Source organism: Notamacropus eugenii, chromosome 1 (assembly GCF_028372415.1).
Source record: "Notamacropus eugenii isolate mMacEug1 chromosome 1, mMacEug1.pri_v2, whole genome shotgun sequence".
In the NCBI taxonomy this organism is placed as follows: Eukaryota; Metazoa; Chordata; class Mammalia; order Diprotodontia; family Macropodidae; genus Notamacropus; species Notamacropus eugenii.
In genome coordinates, this window is record NC_092872.1 from 351,681,132 (window position 1) to 351,705,953 (window position 24,822).

At 37.4% G+C, this 24,822-nt stretch overlaps 1 protein-coding gene across 16 annotated transcripts in view; it reads right to left on the reverse strand.

Moving 5' to 3' along the window:
• WDR20 (WD repeat domain 20) overlaps nucleotides 1–24,822 on the reverse strand; it is a 94,209-nt gene that overhangs the window by 46,011 nt on the left and 23,376 nt on the right. For 3 of the 16 annotated variants that reach the window (XM_072630188.1, XM_072630187.1, XM_072630193.1), the window contains exon 2: nucleotides 1,819–1,948. The exons of the other annotated variants lie outside the window; for them this stretch is intronic. In XM_072630188.1, the coding sequence (XP_072486289.1) occupies nucleotides 1,819–1,883 (65 nt within the window). In that variant the 5' untranslated portion in view covers nucleotides 1,884–1,948. The remainder of the gene's footprint in view (nucleotides 1–1,818; nucleotides 1,949–24,822) is intronic. 16 annotated transcript variants of the gene reach the window in all.

Below are 24,822 nucleotides of genomic sequence, written 5' to 3' on the forward strand. Positions count from 1 at the left end.
ATAGTAAATACTTTCGGTGAGTATACATTTCTCTATTTTATGCCTTGTCTGATGTTTATTATCAGAAGATCACTGAACAAAGTTAAAAATGTCCCTAAAGCAAATGTCAAAAAAAATTTAAGCACCCTTCAAAATAGTTTGGGATGAAAAGCCAAGCATATTTCATAATACAATCTGTTATGCCCCTATACTTTCAGATTATTTTCACACAAAAATCCTTCCTTTTAATGGACTGTTTTTTATAAAGCTGGTTACTCTTGAAATAACTTAAAAAACTGAATGTAGCTCCACATTCATATTACTAGATACAACTGATTATATGAAACATACAATGTGCCCAAAACATGCAAGGATCACATTTTTAGTTAGTGCTTACAGTCTGCATTTCATCCTGAAGTTGGCTAAGCTTCTTTAGAATCTAATATAATCTTATGTTGTATCATTTTTATTTTTAAAAATACACCAATATTTACAATTTTTCTTGATGTGACGCTGCCATCAATGGTAACTAATCTTCCCTGATAATCAGTTTCAATAACATATTATGCATAAGTAACCAATGAGAATCTTTAACTATATTTGTGGTTTCCTCCATTTTCAATGAGAAATAGGAAAATTTTAGTTTTTGAATCAACTGAACACAAAGGTCTTCAAACCATTCAAAACTACTCTGCATGTGATCCATCAAGCAACATTTTACCATATGACTACTACTACATATTTAATATATTTAGGTAACACCAATTATCTCTCTTATCATATGATATTTCTGACACTCAGAAACCCATTAAACAACTTCATATAATACAAAGAATTCTTCTGATATCACAGACGCAGTTTTTTTCTTATTAAAAACACCTATTTTCAGTGGAAAAATTATGCCTGTCACATGTCCACTTCCAAGATGTCATTTCAACCTTTCTGCAAGTAAAGCATTTGTATAAAGCAAACACAAGTCTTACCTTGTACATTTCTATTTATTTTGCAAGCACTCTGTCCATGTTATCTCCTCCAAAACAGTAAGTTTACTGAGGGCTGGGACTTTCATTTTTGTCTTTACATCCCTAGCAGAGTGCCAAGCACATAGCAGACACTTAATAAATGCCTGTTAACTTAACTCATTTATTTTTTATTAGCAATGCCTTTACATTCCAATAATATAATTGACTGTATTTTTTGGATTTTAGTTTTCCACTTCATGTTTCTGTACTCCCCCTACTTAAACTGACTCCAGGAAGTATAGCATACTATATAAAAAGCTGGCCTCTTTCAGGAAACCTGGATCCTGCCTCTGGAGAAAATACTGGTTTCTGCCAACAAACTCGCAGTACCCCGCCCCCCCCAGGAAGCTCTTTAAAATAATGAATTAATGAGTAAGTACCTATCTGAAGTAGAAGTGTTCCTATGCCAAATGAAATCACAGGTCTAGTTCTCCCCATTCCAAAATGAGTCTCTGTTTTTGCTTATACTAGTTTCAACTATTTCAGTAAATATTAACTTCAAACTTTTTATATATTTGTTTATTTTGAAGAACATTATTTTACTTTAGTGAGACAAAAGTTTAAAACAAATGTAAATTTAATTACTGAAAATTTCAAACTATTTTCTATAAGCATTAATAATTTTAATTTTAAAAAGTTGCACTGTTTTTTTAGAAATCAGTTTTTTATTCCATTCTCATTAACAGGAATGATGTTGAAAAATATAATGGGTATAATGGTATTTTTTTAAACCTTTTACACACAGGTTGCTTAATTTCAAGTTTACACACTTCACTGCAACACAACTAGTCTGTGTCATGAGTCTATATTGACTTACAGTGGTGATGATTCAAGCTTGACCTTGTTTGCATCATATTGTATTAAACGATAGCTGTGTTGCATTCACTGTCAATTGGAAGGATTTATCTGTTTTGTCTTTGACCACTTCAATCTGAACTTTGCTTTCACTGAAAAAAAAAGTGCATATATTTATTCGGGAGTTTTACTATAAGATATCCAATCATTTTAGTGATGGCTTAGTCCAAGAGGGTCTTATGATCTAAAGTTTAGAAAGCCCTGCTACTGGGTTAGTGGGAGAGCAAGAAGGAATTGTATGGTTTGAGAGAAGAGAAAAGAGAATATGAATGTGATCACTTATGCTGATTATAAAAGGTTGCTTAAAACTAGGCAGGAGGACATCTCACATAGAAGTAATGGCCCATGGAAAGGAGTGGTAATTTTAACTGTCAAAATCTATGGATAAGAGAAGAATATATGACTAAAGAAGAGACAGATAGCATTACAGGATGTAAAATGGACAATTTTGATTACATTAAATCAAAAAGGTTTTGCACAAACAAAACCAATGCAACCTAGATTAAAAGGAAAGCAGGAAACTAGGAAAAGAAATTTTACACTAAGTTTCTCTGTTAGAGACCTCATTTCTCAAAATATAGAAAACTGAGTCAAATCTATAAGAATGAATCATTCCTCAAGTGAAAAAGTATATGAAGAGTCAGTTTTCAGATGAAGAGATCAAAGCTATCTATAGTCATATAAAAATTTTTAAAATAATTATTAGGGAAATGCAAATTAAGTACCACTTCACACCTACCAGATTGGTTAATGCAAGAGAAAAGGAAAATGACAAATGTTGAGATGTGGGAAAACTGGGACACTAATGTGTGTGTTCATCTTTCATTGTCAAAGAAGACTATGCCATCAGAGAAATAATGACATGACTTGCACTTAACTTTGTTTTGTGTGAGGGAGGGCTGTACAGGTCACCAGCCTCACTTCTCCTCCAGAGCCATCTGAATCCAGCAACCAGGATGACTGGAGATGACCCAGGATGAGGCAATTGGGATTAAGTGACATGCCCAAGGTTTCAGCTAGTGAGTGTCAAGTGTCTGAGGTGAGATTTGAACTCAAGTCCTCTACACTGCTGCACTGGTACTCTATCCACTGCACCACCTAGTGCCCCAATACATTATTGGTAGAGTTGTTAACTAATCCAATCATTCTGGATAACAATTTTGACTATGCCCAAAGGGCTATAAAACTGTATACCTTTTGATCCAGAAATACCACTACTAGGTCAGTATCCCAAAGAAATCAAAGAAGAAGGAAAGGGACATATGATTATTTATAGTAGTTCTTTTTGTAATGGCAAAAAATTGAAAACTGAGGGGATGCTAATCAACTAAGGTGGCTGAATAACTTGTGGTATATGATTTTGATAGAATACTACTGTGCTACAAGAAATGACAAGTAGAATGCTTTCCGAAAAACATGGGAAGATTTACATGAACTGATGCAAAGTGAAATATGCAGAACCAGAATACTGTATATAGTAACAGCAATACTGTACGATGATGAACTGTGAATGACGTAGCAATTTTTCAGCAACACAATAATCTAAGACAATTCTGAAAGACTTATGGTTAAAAAATGCTAGCCACCTCCAGTGAAAGAATTGAAGGAGTCTAAATGCAAACTGAAGCATACCTTTTATTTTCTTTCTTTTCCTTATTGTCTCCATTTTCTTTTGCAATATGACTAATGTGGAATTGTTATGCACAACTGCACATATATAATCTATATCAAATTGCTTGCCTTCTCAAGGAGGGAGGAATGAAGGAAGAGAATTTAAAACTCAAAAAAAAATTTTTTGAGAAAAAACTAAATAAAATTACATGTTAAAAGAAAATTGGAAAAGAAATGGCAACAGGAAAGTGCAAGGGAATGCTAATAATACTAGTTTGGCTACAATAAGAAACAAGGTTAGTAAAATGGGGAGATTAAGGATTAGGATAAAATTTAGACTTCTTACAAAATTTTTATAGACAGTTTATCAGATAAAACTCTCATATCTAAAATACATAAAGAAATTTGTCAAATCGATAAGAATATGCGTCATTCCCCAATTGATAAATGGTCAAAGGATATGAACAGGCAGTTTTCCAATAAAAAAAATCCAAACAATTAATAGTCAAATAAAAGAAATACTGTAAATTATTACTGATTAAAGAAATGCAGATTCGAAGAATCTTGAGAGAACATTTTACACCTACCAAACTGATAGAAGGGGACAGTGACAAATGTTGGAGAGGATGTGGGGAAATTGGCACACTAATTCATTGTTGGTAGAATTATAAAATAATGCAACCATTTTGCAGAGCAATCTAGAAATACACCCAAAGAGTTATTAAACTACCTAATCTATACCAGCAAATGGACTATTTCCAAAGATGATTAGGAAAAAGGAAAAGAACTTACATTTTCTAAAATGTTTATAGCAACTCTCTGCGTGGTGGCAAAGAACTAGAAATTGCAGTGATGCCCATCAACTGAGGAATGGCTGAACAAGTGATTTATTCTTGTGATGGAGTACTACTGCATTATAAGAAGTGATGACCTCAATGAATTTAGAAAAACATGGAAAGACCTGCACAGAATAATGAAGGATGAAATGAGCAGAACCAAGAAAACATTGCATGTAGTAATAGCAATGTTGTTTTAAGAATAAGTTTGATGAGCAAATTAAATTATTTTGTCTATTATAAATACCCAGATTAACTATAAAAGACATATGAAGAAACATGCTATTGGCATGCAGAGCAAGAATAACTAGATGTACACAATAATTTTACATACTTATTTTAATTTTAATTATATTAATTTTACACATGTATGCCTATTTGTGTCAAATAGTAGCCAACTCTAGGGCAAGGGTGGGGGTGGGTGGGAAATTTACATGATAATTATGTTGTATATCTGAAAGGAATAGGAAGTTGTGCAAAGTAGATTTGCAGTTTCATGTACAAACATCTTTTTTATTGTACTTTGTTGTGGAAATTTTTGTTTTGTTCCACAAATTTAAAATTTTTTTTAAAAAAAGGCAACCCAGGGTGGAGCCAAGATGGCGGAGTAGAAAGACGCACATACACATAGCTCCGAACCCACAACCCACAGAACGGCTAGAGGGGACCAACTCACGGTGAATTCTGCACCCAGAGGCCACGGAATATTGGAGTGAGGGAGATTTCTGTTCCGGAGAGACCTGCAAACCTCTCGCAGGGGGTCCTTTGCACTGCGGACTGGGCACCGGGATTGGGAGCAGAGGGCAGCCCTGCAGCGGCCGCGACACCGTGAGGAAAATATCCGAGCGGGCTACGGGGACGGGATCTCCAGCGGCCACGCGGGTCCCTCCACCCACAGAGGGACCTGCAAACCTCTTGCAAAAGGTCCGTCACGCTGCAGACGCGGAGCCCAGCCCAGACCTGCCGCGGCCGTGGCTCCGAGAGGTACAGATCCCAGCAGGCTTCAGGGACGGGATCTCCAGTGGCCGCACAAGCCCCTCCACCCACAGGTGACGGGGGTCGGTGAGAGAGTCTCTTTGGCAGGTCGAGAGGGGAGTGGAGTGCCCCCATGGCTCGGGCCCCCCCGGGAGATAGAAGCTGAGAGGCGGCTGCAGACAGGGGCTCCCCAAGCGGGCGGGAGCCTGGATCCATTGTGGAAGGTCTGTACATAAACCCCCTGAGGGAACTGAGCCTGAGAGGCGGCCCTGCCCCAACCTGACCACCTGAACTTAATTCTCACACTGAATAGCAGCCCTGCCCCCGCCAAAAGCCCTGAGGCTGGAAGCAGCATTTGAATCTCAGTCCCCAAACGCTGGCTGGGAGGACCAGGAGGCAAGGTGGGTGTGAGGAGAATATTCAGAGGTCAAGTCACTGGCTGGGGAGAATGCCCAGAAAAGGGAAAAGAAATAAAACTATTGAAGGCTACTTTCTTGGAGAACAGACATTTCCTCCCTTCCTTTCTGATGAGGAAGAACAATGCTTACCATCAGGCAAAGACACAGAAATCAAGGATTCTGTGTCCCAGCCCACCCAATGGGCTCAGGCCATGGAAGAGCTCAAAAAGAATTTTGAAAATCAAGTTAGAGAGGTGGAGGAAAAACTGGGAAGAGAAATGAGAGGGATGAAAGAGAAGCATGAAAAACAGATCAGCTCCCTGCTAAAGGAGAACCAAAAAAATGTTGAAGAAATTAACACCTTGAAAACTAGCCTAACTCAATTGGCAAAAGAGGTTCAAAAAGCCATTGAGGAGAAGAATGCTTTCAAAAGCAGAATTAGCCAAATGGAAAAGGAGATTCAAAAGGTCACTGAAGAAAATAGTTCTTTCAAAACTAGAATGGCACAGATGGACGCTAAGGACTTTGTGAGAAAGACAGATATCATAGAACATAGCAAGAAGATTGGAAAAATGGAAGATAATGTGAAATATCTTATTGGAAAAACAACTGACCTGGAAAATAGATTCAGGAGAGACAATGTAAAAATTCTGGGACTACCTGAAAACCATGATCAAAAGAAGAGCCTAGACATCATCTTCCATGAAATAATCAAGGAAAACTGCCCTGAGATTCTAGAACCAGAGGGCAAAATAAATATTCAAGGAATCCACAGAACACCGCTTGAAAGAGATCCAAAAAGAGAAACTCCTAGGAACATTGTGGCCAAATTCCAGAGTTCCCAGGTCAAGGAGAAAATATTGCAAGCAGCTAGAAAGAAACAATTCAAGTATTGTGGAAATACAATCAGGATAACACAAGATCTAGCAGCCTCTACATTAAGGGATTGAAGGGCATGGAATAGGATATTCCAGAAGTCAAAGGAACTAGGACTAAAACCAAGAATCACCTACTCAGCAAAACTGAGTATAATACTTCAGGAGAAAAAATGGTCCTTCAATGAAATAGAGGATTTTCAAATTTTCTTGATGAAAAGACCAGAGCTGAAAAGAAAATTTGACTTTCAAACACAAGAATGAAGAGAACCAGGAAAAGGTGAACAGCAAAGAGAAGTCATAAGGGACTTACTAAAGTTGAACTGTTTACATTCCTACATGGAAAGACAATATTTGTAACTCTTGAAACATTTCAGTATCTGGGTACTGGGTGGGACACACACACACACATGCACACACGCACACATACATAGAGACAGAGTGCACAGAGTGAATTGAAGAGGATGGGATCATATCTTAAAAAAAAAAATGAAATCAAGCAGTGAGAGAGAAATATTGGGAGGAGAAAGGGAGAAATTGAATGGGGCAAATTATCTCTCATAAAAGAGGCAAGCAAAAGACTTATTAGTGGAGGGATAAAGAGGGGAGGCGAGAGAAAAACATGAGGTCTACTCTCATCACATTCCACTAAAGGAAAGAATAAAATGCACACTCATTTTGATAGGAAAACCTATCTCACAATACAGGAGAGTGGGGGACAAGGGCACAAGCAGGGTGGGGGGGAGGATAGAGGGGAGGGCATGGGGAGGAGAATGCAATCCGAGGTCGACACTCATGGGGAGGGAAAGGATCATAAGAGAATAGAAGTAATGGGGGACAGGATAGGATGGAGGGAAATATAGTTAGTCCTATACAACACAACTAGTATGGAAATCATTTGCAAAACTACACAGATTTGGCCTATATTGAATTGCTTGTCTTCCAAAGGGAAGGGGTGGAGAGGGAGAGAGCTAAAGAAGTTGGAACTCAAAGTGTTAGGATCAACTGTAATGTTCTTACCACTAGGAAATAAGAAATTCAGGTTAAAGGGTAAAGAAAGCTATCTGGCCCTACAGGACAAAAGAGAAGATGGAGACAAGGGCAGAGAGGGAGGATAGAAGAGAGAGCAGATTGGTCACAGGGGCAATTAGAATGCTTGGGGTTGGGGGGGGGAGGGGATAAAAGGGGAGATAATTTGTAACCCAAAATTTTGTGAAAATAAATGTTAAAAGTTAAATTAAAAAAAAAAAAGGCAACCCAGAGGTAATCAATATTACTGAGGGAAAATTGTTATGTTAAAAGTTTTTCTACCTTCTGCTGCTCACATGGAGACATTATAAAACATTATAAAAGCTGGAGAATTATTCACCTGGAAAATTATAAAAACCTCATAGCTGATAACCCCTTCATGACCATCTTCTCTCTTCTCCAATCTGCTTTTCACATGACAGCTAAAACAATCTACCACAGGTCTGGCCATCTCATTCCTTTGCTCAAAAACTTTCAGTGGTTTCTTGCTTCCTATAAGCATAAAAACAGATATCACCTTAGCCTAGCACTTGAGGGCCTGCATAAGGTCCCATTCTAGCCTTATCTGACATTACTGTCCTTCACATACTTGCTGTTCCAGTCAAACCAGACTACTAACTTTATTCCAATTCAGTAAGATATATTCTGCAGTCATACATTTTTGCACAGACTATCCCTCAGGCCTGGAATGCACGTACTCCTTATTGATCTCTACCTTTCAAAATCCCTGTTTTTCTTCAATTCTAAGCTCAGGTGCTTCTTGCATCTTTTAGCCTTCCCTGATTTGTTTGGCCAACTGCTCTTCCCTCTTTTCCTCCCTCAAACACTTCTTTATCACTTAGTTATTGGCCTAGCATGGCCTCTTTGGGCCCCCATTATTTTACACTTCGTTGTATTTTTTTAAGGTACATGTTATATTTCCTCCCAGTAAATTCGAAGTGCCTTTGGGCAGAAACTGTTTCCTTTTTGTCTTTGAAAAAGAACCCTATAATCATACATTCTTACAAACTGGAAAAGATACCTCAGAATATATTAAATCCAATTTATTTCTAAAACATCCTCAATAAGTGATTATCCAGCCTCTCCTTAAAGACTTTCTTTGTTTGAAATGGCAGGGAAGTGTCTCTTTAGGCAGGCCCAGTTCATTTCTGGACACTGTGTTAAGTTATTTCAAGCTGAATATGCTTCCCCTTAACTCACTTCCACTGGCTAGTCCTGGTTCTGCCCTCTTATAGCAAGTGAAATAAATCTAATCCCTCTTCTACATGTCAACTCTTCAAATATTCAAGTGTGCATGACCCACACTCATTTGGACTTTTCTTAAATCATCACATCTTCAATTCCTTTGATCAGAGAATAACAATATAAGTTGAAAGTGATCCTTCAAAATACTATCAATATCAAGTCCAACCTACACCAGAACAAGAATCCCCTCTACAACATCCTCAAAATGTTTTGCCTTGGTTAAAGACCACTATCAAGGGTGAACTTTAACTATTAAAGTAGAACAATATAATTTGTACATCTGTAATGGCTGGGAGACTTTTACTTATATTAACCCTACATCTGACTCTTTGAAATTGTTCTTATTTCTGCCTTGAGATCAAGCAAAACAAATCTAATCTCTCTTCAATGGGGAAACCTTTCAAATAATTTAAAACATGTACCAGATGCCCTCTATGTCTTCTCCAATCATCCCAGCTCCTTTAACAAATAAATAGAGCATGAACTGGATGTACCAAAGTATCTTGGTTGTTATGGACACCAACTGCTCCCCCCTCCCCATTCCAATCATTAATGTAACTTCTAAAATGTAGCACTTAAAAGTAAACACAATATTTTAGATATGGTCTGATCAAGGGAGAGTAAAAAATTTTCTTACTTCTAAATGCTATACTTGGCCTACTGCAGCCTAAGATCAAGTTAAGATTTTTTGGCTGCCAATTTACAGTACTATTTCATGTTGGTCCTGCAGTTCACTAAAAATCCCAGGTCTCTGTCATAAACTTCTGCAAAAAATTTTTTTGTCATCACACAGAAGTATATTTATAAGGAGATAGAGCCAAGATGACAGAGTAGAAAAAAGCAGTATAATGAGCTTCTTTCCCTAACCTCCCATCCCCACCCCTGCAAACAAAAACAGATCTAGAAAACGCACAGACCAAATCATGATGAAGAAATCCAAGACAAAGTCACAATGAGTCATTTTTCCAGCCCAGGAAGGTATATGAAGTCAGAGAGGTGCGTGTCTGATAATGAATATCTGTGTGGAAGACTTCAATGCCCAGAGAAAGGGTGTACCCAGGGACAAGAGAAGGTCCTGGATCCATATTAGGGCACCTTGATGGAGATAGGGACCAAGTGGAACTTTGTTGCCCACTACACAATTCTGGGTTTCATATTGGAGTAAACTGACTGGGGATCTATAGGTATTCTTGGTAAGGAAGCCCTGGGCAGTATACAGAAAAAGGAGCAGGTTCAGAAACAAGCATCAGCAGCATGGTTCTGAAGTCTGCAAAGGAACAATCAGGACAACAATCCCAAACTCACGGAAAGCCTGAAGTTCTGACACTCTGAACCAACAGAGGTACCAGGGGGCTGAGAGTGACTGAGAACAACAACAGTCTACTGTTGCTCTGACCCAAAGCCAGGTCAGGAAACTGCAGAGCTCAGACCAGGAAAGACTTTACCCTGAATTCAATTACTTTGAGAGGGCTGAAGACTGGCCTGAGCTGTTCCTGAGATGAAATAATAAACATTCCATATCCTAAGAAAGCAGCAACAGACATTGCCCTTAGAAGTGCACAGAGCCTGATCCTAACATCAAGCCTGAAGCATGGACAAACAAAAAAATAATCCTACCACAAAAGACTATGATGACATAGGGATTCTCATGATACAAACCCAGAAGTAACTCCAAAACATCTATAAATAAGCCTCAAAGAAAAACACAATATGAGTATAAATTCAATTAGAATTCCTGGAAGAAATGAAGCAAGCATATAAAAAGAATTTTAAATGTTTTTATCAATGAACTGTGTGCACTAGAGGAAAAAACTGAAAAAGAAATGGAAAGAGAATTAACAGTTTGGCACAAGAGGTATAAAACCTTGCCCAAGCAATAAACTTCCTGAAAATTAAAAGCAACCAAATACAAGCCAAAGACTCCATGAGACAAGAAATAATAAAACAAAATTGAAAGACTGAAAAAACAATAGTAGAAAATATAAGGGAGTGAAGGAATAAGCATTTTTTTTAAATTAAATTTATTTATTTAACTTTTCACAAAATTTTGGGTTACAAATTTTCTCCCCTTTTATCCCCTCCCCCCCCCAAACACCAAGCATTCTAATTGCCCCTATGACCAATCTGCTCTCTCTTCTATCATCCCTCTCTGCCCTTGTCTCCGTCTTCTCTTTTGTCCTGTAGGGCCAGATAGCTTTCTATACCCCTTTACCTGTATTTCTTATTTCCTAGTGGCAAGAACATTACTCGACAGTTGATCCTAACACTTTGAGTTCCAACTTCTTTACCTCCCTCCCTCTCCACCCCTTCCCTTTGGAAGGCAAGCAATTCAACATAGGCCAAATCTGTGTAGTTTTGCAAATGACTTCCCTAATCGTTGTGTTGTATAAGACTAACTATATTTCCCTCCATTCTATCCTGTCCCCCATTACTTCTATTCTCTTTTGATCTTATCCCTCCCCATGAGTGTTGACCTCAAATTGCACCCTCCTCCCCATGCCCTCTCTTCTATCATTCCCCCCCCCCCCCCGCTTATCCCCTTATCCCCCACTTTCCTGTATTGTAAGATAGGTTTTCATACCAAAATGAGTGTGCATTTTATTCTTTCCTTTAGTGGAATGTGATGAGAGTAGACTTCATGTTTTTCTCTCGCCTCCCCTCTTTATCCCTCCACTCTTTTGCTTGCCTTTTTTATGAGATAATTTGTCCCATTCAATTTCTCCCTTTCTCCTCCCAATATTTCTCTCTCACTGCTTGATTTCATTTTTTTTTTTAAGATATGATCCCATCCTCTTCAATTCACTCTGTGCACTCTGTCTCTATGTATGTGTGCGTGTGTGCATGTGTGTGTGTGCGTACTCCCACCCAGTACCCAGATACTGAAATGTTTCAAGAGTTACAAATATTGTCTTTCCATGTAGGAATGTAAACAGTTCAACTTTAGTAAGTCCCTTATGACTTCTCTTTGCTGTTCACCTTTTCCTGGTTCTCTTCATTCTTGTGTTTGAAAGTCAAATTTTCTTTTCAGCTCTGGTCTTTTCATCAAGAATGCTTGAAAATCCTCTATTTCATTGAAAGACCAATTTTTCCCCTTTAGTATTATACTCAGTTTTGCTGGTAGGTGATTCTTGGTTTTAGTCCTAGTTCCTTTGACTTCTGGAATATCCTATTCCATGCCCTTCAATCCCTTAATGTAGAGGCTGCTAGATCTTGTGTTATCCTGATTGTATTTCCACAATACTTGAATTGTTTCTTTCTAGCTGCTTGCAATATTTTCTCCTTGACCTGGGAACTCTGGAATTTGGCCACAATGTTCCTAGGAGTTTCTCTTTTTGGATCTCTTTCAGGTGGTGTTCTGTGGATTCCTTGAATATTTATTTTGCCCTCTGGTTCTAGAATCTCAGGGCAGTTTTCCTTGATAATTTCATGAAAGATGATGTCTAGGGTCTTTTTTTGATCATGGCTTTCAGGTAGTCCCATAATTTTTAAATTATTTCTCCTGGATCTATTTTCCAGGTCAGTTGTTTTTCCAATGAGATATTTCACATTATCTTCCATTTTTCCATTCTTTTGGTTTTGTTTTGTGATTTCTTGCTTTCTCATAAAGTCATTAGCCTCCATCTGTGCCATTCTAATTTTGAAAGAACTATTTTCTTCAGTGAGCTTTTGAATCTCCTTTTCCATCTGGCTAATTCTGCTTTTGAAAGCATTCTTCTCCTCATTGGCTTCTTGAACCTCTTTTGCCAATTGAGTTAGCCTATTTTTCAAGGTGTTATTTTCTTCAACATTTTTTTGGGTCTCCTTTAGCAGGGTGCTGACCTGCTGTTCATGCTTTGACTTCATGTCTCTCATTTCTCTTCCCAGCTTTTCTTCCACCTCTCTAACTTGATTTTCAAAATTATTTTTGAGCTCTTCCATGGCCTGAGCCCATTGGGTGGGCTGGGACACAAAAGCCTTGACTTCTGTGTCTTTGCCTGATGGTAAGCATTGTTCTTCCTCATCAGAAAGGAAGGGAGGAAATGCCTGTTCACCAAGAAAGTAACCTTCTATAGTCTTATTTCTTTTCCCTTTTCTGGGCATTTTCCCAGCCAGTGACTTGACCTATGAATATTCTCCTCACACCCACCTTGCCTCCTGATCCTCCCAGCCAGCATTTGGGGTCTGAGATTCAAATGCTGCTTCCAGCCTCAGGGCTTTTGGCGGGGGCAGGGCTGCTGTTCAGTGTGAGATTAAGTTCAGGTGCTCAGGTCAGGGCAGGGCTGCCTCTCAGGCTCAGTTCCCTCAGGGGGTTATGCACAGACCTTCAACAATGGATCCAGGCTCCTGCCTGCTTGGGGAGCCCCTGTCCGCCGCCGTCTCCCAGCCTCTCCCTCTCGAGGGGGCCTGAGCTATGGGGGCACCCCCCTCCCCTCTCGACCTGCCAAAGAGACTCTCTCACCAACCCCCGTCACCTGTGGGTGGAGGGACTTGTGTGGCCGCTAGAGATGCTGTCCCTGAAGCCCGCTGGGATCTGTTCCTCTTGGTGCCGCGGCCGCGGCAGGTCTGGGCTGGGCTCTGCATCTGCAGCGCGACGGACCTTTTTGCGAGAGGTTTGCAGGTCCTTCTGGAACAGAAATCTCCTTCGCTCCACTGTTCTGTGGCCTCACTGCTCCAGAATTCGCTGTGAGTTACTTTATACAGATGTTGTATTGGTTGTGGGTTTGGAGCTATGTGTATTTGCGTCTTTCTACTCCGCCATCTTGGCTCCGCCCCAGAATAAGCATTTTTTTAAACTATGCACCAGGCACTGGGTTAAGTGCTTTACAAATGTTATTTCTTTTGTTCTTTAAAAAAAACACCAACCCTCTGAGTTAGATGTTATTAGAACCCCCATTGTACAGTTGAGGAAACTGAAGCAGAGGTTAAGTGACTTGCACAGGGTCACAGCTAGTGGGTATCTGAGGGTGAATTTGAACTCAGGACTTCTTGACTTCAGGCCCAAATCTCTATTCAAAGTCTCTATAAAAGGTGTATCATAGGTGTTTCTTGAGAAAACATAAAGGAAAAGAAATTTAAGAATCATCAGACTACCTAAATATCATGACCAAAACAAGAACCTAGACATCAAACTTCAAGAAATCTCAAAGAAAACTGCCCAGAGCTTTCAGAGCCAAAGAACAATGAGGAAATTTAAAAAAAATCCATCAGCCACCTTCTAAAATATTCCAGGAACATTATAGCCAAAACCCAGAGTTTCCAAATAAAAGAAAAAGTAATGCAAGTAGCCAGAATGAAAGAATTCAAGTACTGAGGAGTCACATTAAGATCACATGATTTAGCAGCCTAAAGATAGCTTGGAATATGACAAAGGCTTACAGCTAAGAATAACTTACTCAGTAAAATGGAATATAATCTTAAAAGGGAAAAAAATGGATCTTTAATGAAATAGTGGTCTTTCAAGCATTTCTGAAGAAAAGATCAGAGTTGTGTAGAAACAAAGGACTTAAGAGAAACATAAAAAAGCAAACATGAATGAATAATGATAAAGGACTAAACACAGATTAACTGCTTACATTCTAATATGGGGAGATGATACATATGTACCCACTGAGCCCTATTATCTGGGCCATAGAGGGAACCTAATTAGATAGAAGGCATAGGAGAGATTCTGTTATATCTTGACTTTAAAAGAAGAATAGAAAAAGAAGGGAAAAGGAATAAAGGGGGGGTCAGGGAAAAGGTAGAAGAAAAGGAAAAGGAAGGTTTGGGAAAATTAACCAACATAATCAAGGTGCACAAGTGGATAGCTGCACAAAGAAGTGGGGAGGAGTGGCTGACACTCGAATCTCGCTCTCATCTGAATGGGTCAAAGGAGGGAAGAATATACACATTCAACTAGGTAAAAATATATCTTAACAGAAAAATGGCAAAGGAGGGAATTAATAGGAAGGTAGTTTAAAAGTGAGATTAGTCTTAAGCAAAACAGACTTTAAGGATATGCAAAAATATTTATAGCTCTTTTTGAGATGGCAAAGAATCTGAGGGGGTATCAATAAAGTATGGAATGGCTGATCAAGTTAGGGGACAGAAATATGATGGATTACTATTGTGCTCTAAGAAATTACGAAGGAGAGGGTTTCAGAGAAATCTAGGGAGACTTGTACGAATTGATGCAGAATGAACAGAACCAGAACAATTTATGCAATGAAACAATATGGTAGAGACAAACAAGTATGAAAAAATCAGGAACTCTGATCATCAGTGTAATCTCTATCCACAATTCTCGAGAATGGTGAAATATACTAACCCACCCCCCAGATGGAGAGATGAAGGACTAAGTACAGAATGAAACTTTTTTTTTTTTGGTCATGGCCTATGTGGAAATCTGTATTTCATGACTATATATGTTGGTAACAGCAGTTTGATTTTTCTTTCATTCTCAATTTGCAGGGAGGTGGGATTTTTGGTAATTTAAAATATACTTTATATATAATTTTACAAATAGAAATAAGAAATAGGATTAGTGAGATCCTATACATGTGTAGATTAAAAAAAAACAACTCAATTTCATTTACATCCAACCTGCATTAGATACAATCTATCCCTGGCCAAAAGCCCAACTTTCTTTGGAAATAGTAAAGATAACATAAATATCCCTATATTCTTCAGTTTTCTGTCCAGGATTTCACTAATCCCTAGAAATTCCTTCCAGGTTTCATCTGGTTGGATCACTCCATCCCACTTGAATTACCAGAAAAGGGTAGTAGTTATTAGAACTGTTAAATCTTAGAAGTTCCCCTCTATCATACATTACACACCCTAGGGAGACGGCAGAGCTCTGAAATGGTCATGTCAAACATCTTTTAAATCACTTACAAATGATCTCTATCTTTTTTCCCCCAAATATATATATGCAGCTCCTGCAGCTTTAACAAGCAGTTTTTCCAATCTAAGCAAAAAGCAACAGCTGAAGGAAGAGAAAATTCTAGGAGGTCTAAATTAATGAGGGTTGCTAAAGGTAGCAGTAGCTCAGGATCCAGATGCTCATGCTCAGATAATTACATGCCACAATGCATCTCCCCATGCTCTGAAGGTAAACAAAGTAGTGACTAAATGCTTTTCACCATCACTAAAATATAAGATGTAGTAAGATTTAAATTGTAGCATGAGGATTTTGATTTAAGGAAGACTTTCACAGTGAGAATTCTGAAACACTGTTAGATATTCCTTCTAATAAACTAAAAGAATTTATTAAATAAAGCAAAATTATGTTAATTTATTTATGAAGAAATCAAACAAATAAGTATTACAGACATAAAATATTTTATAATAAATAATTCTAACAATTTCAAAGAAAAGATTCCTTCATCTGTCTGAAATGGTTTGGTCATTCATCTAGTTTTTTCTAATTCTAGAATTTTATGACACTTCACTTGATAAGCTCAAATATATGTATGCAAATATACATTTTACACATGAGGAAAGAAAAAGGTCAATTTGTTCTATATTTATTCCCAAACTTACTATCTTTGTTCTAATACTTCTGTGACTACAGAAAAGTCACAAATTCCCTGAGACTTTGGTTACTCACCTATAAAATGGGAATAACAATCCTTGCCTTGCTTACCCTACAGAATTACTGTGACAAAAACACAGTCACTACAGAAAATATATATAACTATTATGATGTGAAAGGCATTTTTTTGTGTTAGATGATGTGAAAGAGTATATCCACTGTAACACCCCAAAACAATGATAAAATCTGCACTAAAACATAGACTTTTACCAACATTGGCAGTACTGCCATCTCAAAACAGCAAGAACTACAAAGCTTAGGTGGGTTGAAATCCAAATTACATCCAATAACTACCTAAAAGCAAAAACACAGACCAGATACAAATCTGGGGAATAGTCCCTAGAAATATTTGAACTTCTAAGTCTCAATATTTTTTCTAAATTACTTTCTTAAAGTAAAAAACAAATTACTCAGCATACTCTAATGCTGAATATACTAAAATTGCTTCAAACCTGAAACAAACACAAGCAATACTTTTCATATGGAGAGACATATTTCTTCTATGAAAAACAGCTGTTAAAAATCAACAATATCCTTTCTTCAGTAATCCAGAGTTGACAGGCCAGAAGCAGGACTGCCCTACTATGCACTTGCTGTTTGACCAATGGCACCAAAAAAGGGCAGTAGCAGAAGCACTGGGCAGGTAGAGATTATAAAAAGTGGTTGCATACTTAAGAGAGAGTTAATTCTTTACTAAACATAGGCAACTTCTACATGGAGCTTTATTCATTAAACAGACAGTTGATAGAATATTTTAAATTCCACGTTGACTTCCTCTTATCACAGCTGAACGCATGAATGAATGAAAAAAATGTATCAAGTGCTTACTAAGGGCCAAGAATGGGATAGACAAAATATGAAAGCAAAGATAATTCTTACCCTCAAAGCCCTTACAACTCCACATGATTAGGGAATGGAAACTAAAGATGTCAGACTAAACCTTTCCTTAGGAAAGTTATCTCAACAAAAGATAATCTAACTGTGAGTACTCTCAATTTTTTGCTGCCCCTACTTTGTTTAGCCATTCTCCAATTTAATGGGCATCTACTTTGTTTCCAGTTTTTCTACCCCTACAACTGTTAAGAGTTCTCCAACTACTTTTCAAACATCTCAAACTAATGTCCAACAGGCATCTTAAACTCAACATATCCAACACTGAACTCATTATCTAGTGTGTTTTCTCTGTTAACTATTTTCTATTAATGAATAAGAATTAATACTATGTATAGCCTACTTGTACATATTTGCATGCTGTCTCACCCATTAGAATATGAGCTTCTCAAGGATACAAACTGTCTTTCTGCCTTTTGTTGAAATGATTATTTCTCTCCTATGTTAATAACCAATTATTGAATTAGGACTAAGGTTTCCCCCCCCTTCTATTTCCTCATTCAGAAATCAAATCCTGTAGGCTATTCAGACAGCCTTTGAAGTTCAGGGCTGATAATAAGATGCACATCCAGGTAATCCTTGGAGAGGCAAATAAAGAAAATGGCACACCCAACTTCATAGTGAACTCAATTCATGGCCCACTTGGTGTTTTGCAGTCTCAGAATGAGCACAAGTAGTAAGACTACCATGAAGGTAACTGTTAAGTGCCAAAATCAATTGCAAAGACTGGGAGGGGTACAGAAGTGCGTGAAGGGAAAATTTCTTTGAGAAACTTGTTAAGACCATCCAAATTACTCAGTAACTTCAAAGCAAGTCTGGAGATGACAGCAAAACAGGAATGGGAAAATATGGCTCAGAAGAAATGGAAAAGCTCAAAGATCTTCAAGACGAATGGCAGGTGTTAGACATGGCAAGCAACAATCACAACAAATGAAACTGACTATACCTCAACCAGGTTATTGATGAGGGGGGTCATTTCTGAATCAGATGTTTTTGTACAGTAACTGTACAGTGACTGTAAAGGTCAATATCAATATTCAATACTCTATTTAACACGATCTGCTTAATAAACAAACTGTTAGATACTGGAAAAAAGGATACAAGAACAAATACTGACATAGACTATTATTTTTTCCTAAGGAAGTTTAAATGATGTAAATTGGTCAGCACAGTAGGAAGCTTTTCCACTTAGAAAGTAAAAAGAAAAGGCAGCCAAAAGCAACACTAGTTTAAAATATAAACTCATTTGAGGGTGATGGGAGATTATGAGACGTATCACCTCATAAAATGACAAGCAGTGGAACAAAACCAAACAGAAAATAATGAGAAACTGAATTAAGTCAAAGCATTTAAAGATGAAATTGAAACATGATATACAAGAAAGAAAAAAGAATAAAAAGGGTAAGTCAAGACTTTCATAACAAATTATCTCCTCTATCAATAACAGTGGAGCTACCATTTTTGAACTCTAAAATCAGAGTCTCTGATATGCTGCATGAGAATAAGAAATGGCATTAAAAGAAAACAAAAACATGAAGAACAGCTGCATCCAACCAAACATGCAATGAGAAGGCCTGGGCTCTGGGTAATGAAGTTTTAAGAAGTTTTGAGAGACTTAGTCTCGAGATTATCTGGGAAAGGGAAGGATGCCAGATGCTTTCAGAAAAAAAAATTAGTTATTAATAAAAAAAAAAAGAAAATATCAACAACTATCACCCCACATCACAACTTCACTATAAGTCTCTGGAATAATCCACACATGTACTGAAATAATTCTTGATAACAGTATAAGAAACACCAGACATTCAGAAGCAAACATTTCACAGCAAGTTACTACATCCTTACAGTCATAAACTCAGTAAAAAGTGTGGAAAATATGGAGATTCCATATTTACATGTTTACTGTTTAAGAAATTTATTTGGTACAGCAAATGCTACCTTAAAGGTTCTCCTTCAACAAAACATTTTACATGCAAGTTAAAATTATGTAAAATTTTCTTAAAGATACCAAAATAACTTTGCTCCACAAGTAATATCAAGTGAGGAATAAAAAAAGGGAAATGTATGTTCACCAGGGTTTGTCACTGTCATGGAGGGTATCCAGTACAGAAGCCAAATGGAAGAAGAATCCCTGTAGATGATGTCTTCCAGATAGTCCTATTTGCAGATGATATTATACATCTTTCACATTGTAATACCGCTAAACTGGCCTGACACATGGCATTCCATCTCTCATCCCTATCCTTTTGGAATGTATTCCTTTCTCACTTAAACCTCACAGAATTCCTCTCCTTTAAGACAGAACTCAAACACCAATCTAAACATTTTCCTAATTGATAATGCTCTCTCCTCTCTACTTTATGTTTACTTTCATTTATTAGATATATACTCATATATATACTTATCTCCACATTAGAATATGAGCTCCATGTATCCCCAGCACCTAGCAGTGACTGGTACACAGTAGGTGTCTAAAATAAATGCTGATTTCATCACGCTCTAGAACATTGAAGAGCCTCTTAAATAAGATCTATAATCAGTCAAGAGTCTGTTCTAACTATCTACACCAGAAAAATCAAGCAGATAAATAATATCTATTGTCCAAATTATGCCAAGTAGTTAGACAGACAACCTACACACATATACACCCCCTCACAAAGATGCTACAAATGTAAAGTGAACTAGACCCAGAATGAGAGATGCATCATACTTTCAATAACCATAAGCTTTTCCCTGAAATAAAAGTCCATCATTTTAGGCTGGGAAACAATTACAGGATGCAAAATAGAGATACATCATGGGTAAATAGGCTGCAAAACGTTATCAATAAAGAACTATGAAGTACAAGCATTGTAAAAGGGGTATACAATCAGAAATGGAAGTTAGAGTATATTTCAGGCACAGAAGATGGCTAGTGCAAAGTTATGGATTACATAGAGCATTTATTAAACACTGTCAGCATTTATTAAACACTAGAATTAGTGACCAAATATAGCAAATACTCTCCCCTACATTTTAATGGGGAAAGACAACACATAAAGAAAAGCTGGGAGTGGGGGAGAGGAGGGGAAAAGAAGGGTATACAAACAGAAACAGAGCAGTTGGGGAGGACAAAAGTGAAGAAATTGGAGTCAGAAATGGAGTGAAATTTGGTTGGGACCGCTTGTGAGAATGTTTCAGGCAGTCACTGACGAAGAGAAGAGAGTTCTGAGTTGTAGTTGTTGATTTGTCCTGTGTAGCAAGGCATTTGGCAAGAAGGAGGAAAAGAAGTCCAGAAAATTATTTTGGAGGTAGGGTGAATCATTGGGGGCCCCTCCTGAAATAAGGAAAAAAAAGAGCCAAATTGTAAGATGCTTTAAATGCCAGAGGAGTTTATATCGTTCCCAGAATTAATAGGGAGCCACTGGAGTTTACTGAATAGGGAGTGACACAAGCAGTCATGTTTTAGGAAAAGTCACTTCAGCAAGTGAGAATGGATGGGAATGGGGTGAGAGTTAAGGGTAGGTGATCAATTAGGATACTCCAAGAGTCCAGGAAAAAGATAATGAAGTTCTGAACTAGGGTTTTGGAGAAAAGTAGACAGATGCCAGAAGCACGGAGGTATAAATAAAAGTTAACAACAGATTGCTTATGTGGAACAAAGTAAGGTGCTGAAAATTAGAAACCTGGGTCACTAAAAGAATAGGTTGTGAACTTGAAAAAAAATAGGATGTTCAAATAAGGTGTTGGTTTGAGAGGAAAGAGATATGTAGTTTGAAATGCTTATAGCAAGTACTATTAAAAACATTCAAAAGGCAGTTGGTGGTATAAGACTGGAACTCGAGATGAATAGGCCAAAGTTCCATTAAAACTCAAGTAATGTCAAGAGATTTTCAAATAGAAGGCCCTTAGCACAATGTGTGGATCTCCTGTATAAGATTTATGGGAAGGGTCAAGAATCTGACCCAGCAATATCGATTCCAGGACTGTATCTCAAAGAAATCATAATAATGGGAAAGGGTCCCATGTCTACAAAAATATTTATAGCAACTCCCTTTGTGGTGGCCAAGGAAATCGAGGGGATGCCTATCAATTGGGGAATGGCTAAACAAGTTGTGGTATATGATTGTGATGGAATGCTATTGTGCTATAAGAAATGATGAACAGAAGACTTCAGAGAGGCCTGGAAGGACTTATAGGAACTGATGCTGAGTGAAAGGAACAGATTCAGGACATCATTGTACACAGTAACAACCACAGTGTGCGAGGAATTTTTCTGGTAGACTTAGCCCTTCACAGCATTGTAAGGACCTAAAACATTCCTAATGGCCTCTTAAAGCAAAATGTCATCCATATCCAGAGAAAGAACTATGGAATTGGAAAGAAGAATGAAGCAGAATATTTTTTTCTTGTGTTACATTTTGTTTTGTTTGGGTTTTTCTAATAGTTTCTCCTATTCATTTTAATTTTTCCATGCAAAATGACTAATGTGAAAATATATTTAATAAGAATGTATATGTAGAACCTATATAAGATTGCACACCGTCTCAGGGAGAGAGGGGTAAGGGAAGGAGAAGGGAGGGAGAGAAAACCTAAGACTTATGGAAGTGATTGTAGAAAACTGAAAACAAAATAAAATTTTTAAAAATGGGTCAAGAATTGCATAGGATGAGACATGTGCATAAACGGCAATCTGCCCCATCTAACGGGCATCCTCAATAGATCATAGATCCACTTAAGTGTCACTTGGTCTTTCTCTCACAATTTCAGTTACATAAGTAAGCAGATAGCAGATGTCACCAAAGGAAGAAAGTTTCAATTTATCCGTTAAATTGAAAGAGAACACGCAGATTACCTTTCAATATAATTTCATTCAACACCACTAATGCTTCTCTTCTTTCAAGGTCCAGCTCAGAAATAATAAATATGCCATGAAACCTTCCTTAAGCTTCCCAAACTAGAATCTAAATCACTCAAGTCACACTGTCTGACCTCTTTTATGAACTTTGTCAAACTTGTAATATACTCATGTTCTCTTTCTCCATCCAGATTTTAAGTTTTTAGAGGACAGATACTGCGAGTTCATGTCCTCAACCTCTAAATTGCATTTTAAATTTACTTTCTCACTTTAATCTTTATGGAACTTGGGCACTGGTGGGGCAATAAGAACAATTCTGAGCAAATTACCAACTATTTTCAATTATCGTAACCCCCACAGGCTGGTCTTTGCATACTAACAATCTATATTTTGGAGGAGAAGGGAAAAGGGCAATACTATTCCTGTGCTTTGAAAGAGGAAAGTTATGCATGGTAGAAGGAACGATCTCTACCATAAACACTAAGCTAACCTGTTCTTAAAAGGTATTGACATCATCCATGAGTTTTAACTAGCCAAGGCTTGAGCCACTGATATTATTTCCTGGAGGTCTAAGTACAAAAGCCTGTACCTAAGGAGTCAGGAGCTCCTCTCCCACGCTTTTGACAGTAGATGGTTGGCCCAGAATCAGGGAAGTTGCACTTACCTGAATCCTTGCTGAGTATCCTTTGCATGTCATGGCTAAAAAAAACCTTTTTATTAACTGTTCGATTGTCTACAAGGATCTCATTTTGAACTTAATGCACCAGAATGCCTTGTATCCAGGCTTGCCAACACTCTTACCCTATCTAAAAAGGAGTTGGTAAGTCTTCATGAAATTAGATAACTAATAGTTGACTATAACTACATTTGTTAAAGGGATCAGGAAAACATCTGGGGAAAAAAGTCAGAATACAGCTTGCTCAGTAAATACTTATTTATGTACCCTAAAGACATTTGGGATAGGAGATTCACTTATCAGAAAATTACAATTTATAGACTGTTCTTTCCTGGAGGTCTTTAGAAGAGATGAACAAGTATTTATTGAGCATAATCTTGGTTACAATATATGCTGGTTTTGGAGACAAATTTATTTTTCAAAAACAGTTTGAAAACGGTTGAATATATAAACTCAATTCAAGTCATACTGATATCTCTTCTTCATTTATTAAACCACTATACATTAAAAGCTCTTTTAGTCTGAATTATGCATTTTGATATTAACTATTGTTGATTACTTCTCTACCTTGTTTCAGCATTTTGGCACCAACATAACTGAAAACAATTTAGACCCACATCTCATATCACATATAGTAGAGTGAAATGAACTTAGATAATAAACTTCAAAATAAATATGTATAGATACATCTCTACATAAATATGTTGTTGTTCATCCTTTGTACTCAAAGAGGACCAATGACATCACGATTCAGAAATAAGGTATAGTGTGTTTAACTGTGGCTGATCAGTCTAATACGAGCTCAAAAAGTTCTACCACAGGTTGGACACAAATAGGCCTTTTGAACATTTGGGATGCAGACATCTTTAGATTTGCACATCTCACATTTCCTGTGTGCTACCTCAATTCTGCTTTGCTCAGAGTACAGAGCCTTTTTTGATGCAGGCACTCCATGCTAGGTGGTCCTGTGCTGGAGTCTCCCATATCTCACAATCAATACTAAAGTTCTTCAGAGAGTCTTTGAGAATGTCCTTATACTGATTCTTCTGACCACCATGTGAGTGGCTGCCTTGTGCTAGTTCTCCATAATATAGTACATTTAGCATTTAGGCTATGTGGCCAGACCATCAAAATTGCTCTGTCTGTAGTATAGTTTGAATGCTTGGCAGTTCAGCGGGAGAGAGTATCTCAATGTCTGATTCCTTAACTTGCCAGGTAATCTTCAGAATCTTCCTAAGACAATTCAAATGGAAGTGGTTCAATTTTCTAGCATGGTACTGGTAAACTGTCCAAGTTTCATAGGCATAGAGCAATGAAGTCAGCACAATGGCTCTGTAGACCTTCAGTTTGGTATGCAGTCTAATGCCTCTTCTCCCCCACACTTTCTTTCAGGACCTCCCAAACACTGAGCCAGCTCTGGCACTGCAGAACTCCAGGACATAGAAATATATATGAAATATAAATATTACATAATAGAAACATTCATATTAATTTCTTATGAACAATACCCATATATAGTAAATAATAGGTTTATATGATATTCATTCATAAATATACCTTTCTTCTTCCCCTACTCAGTGAGTCTTCCCTTATAAAAGAATTAAAAACAAAACAAAATGGGAAAAAAATAGGCCCAACATATCAACAAAATCAATCAACATAACAATTGAGTTTGTCAGTATGCATTACAGTCTACATTCAAAGCCCTCTGTCTCTCCAAGGAAGGGAGGCATATTGTTTCACCTCTTCTCTAGGTTAACATTAATCATAACTATACAGTATCTAATTTCATTTTATTTTTCTGCTTTTATTACTGTAGTCATTGTGTCTGTGTTTTCCTGTTTCTGCTTACTTTTCTTTGCAGTAGTTTACAAGTCTTCCCATATTTAATGAATTTTTCATATTCTTTATTTCTTATAGTACTCTGTCATCTTAAACATATATTAGATGTAAATATATAATATATCCTTATATATCACATACTTATACTTATTATATACTTATACATACCTATGTATAAGATGGCACAGTATTGTAC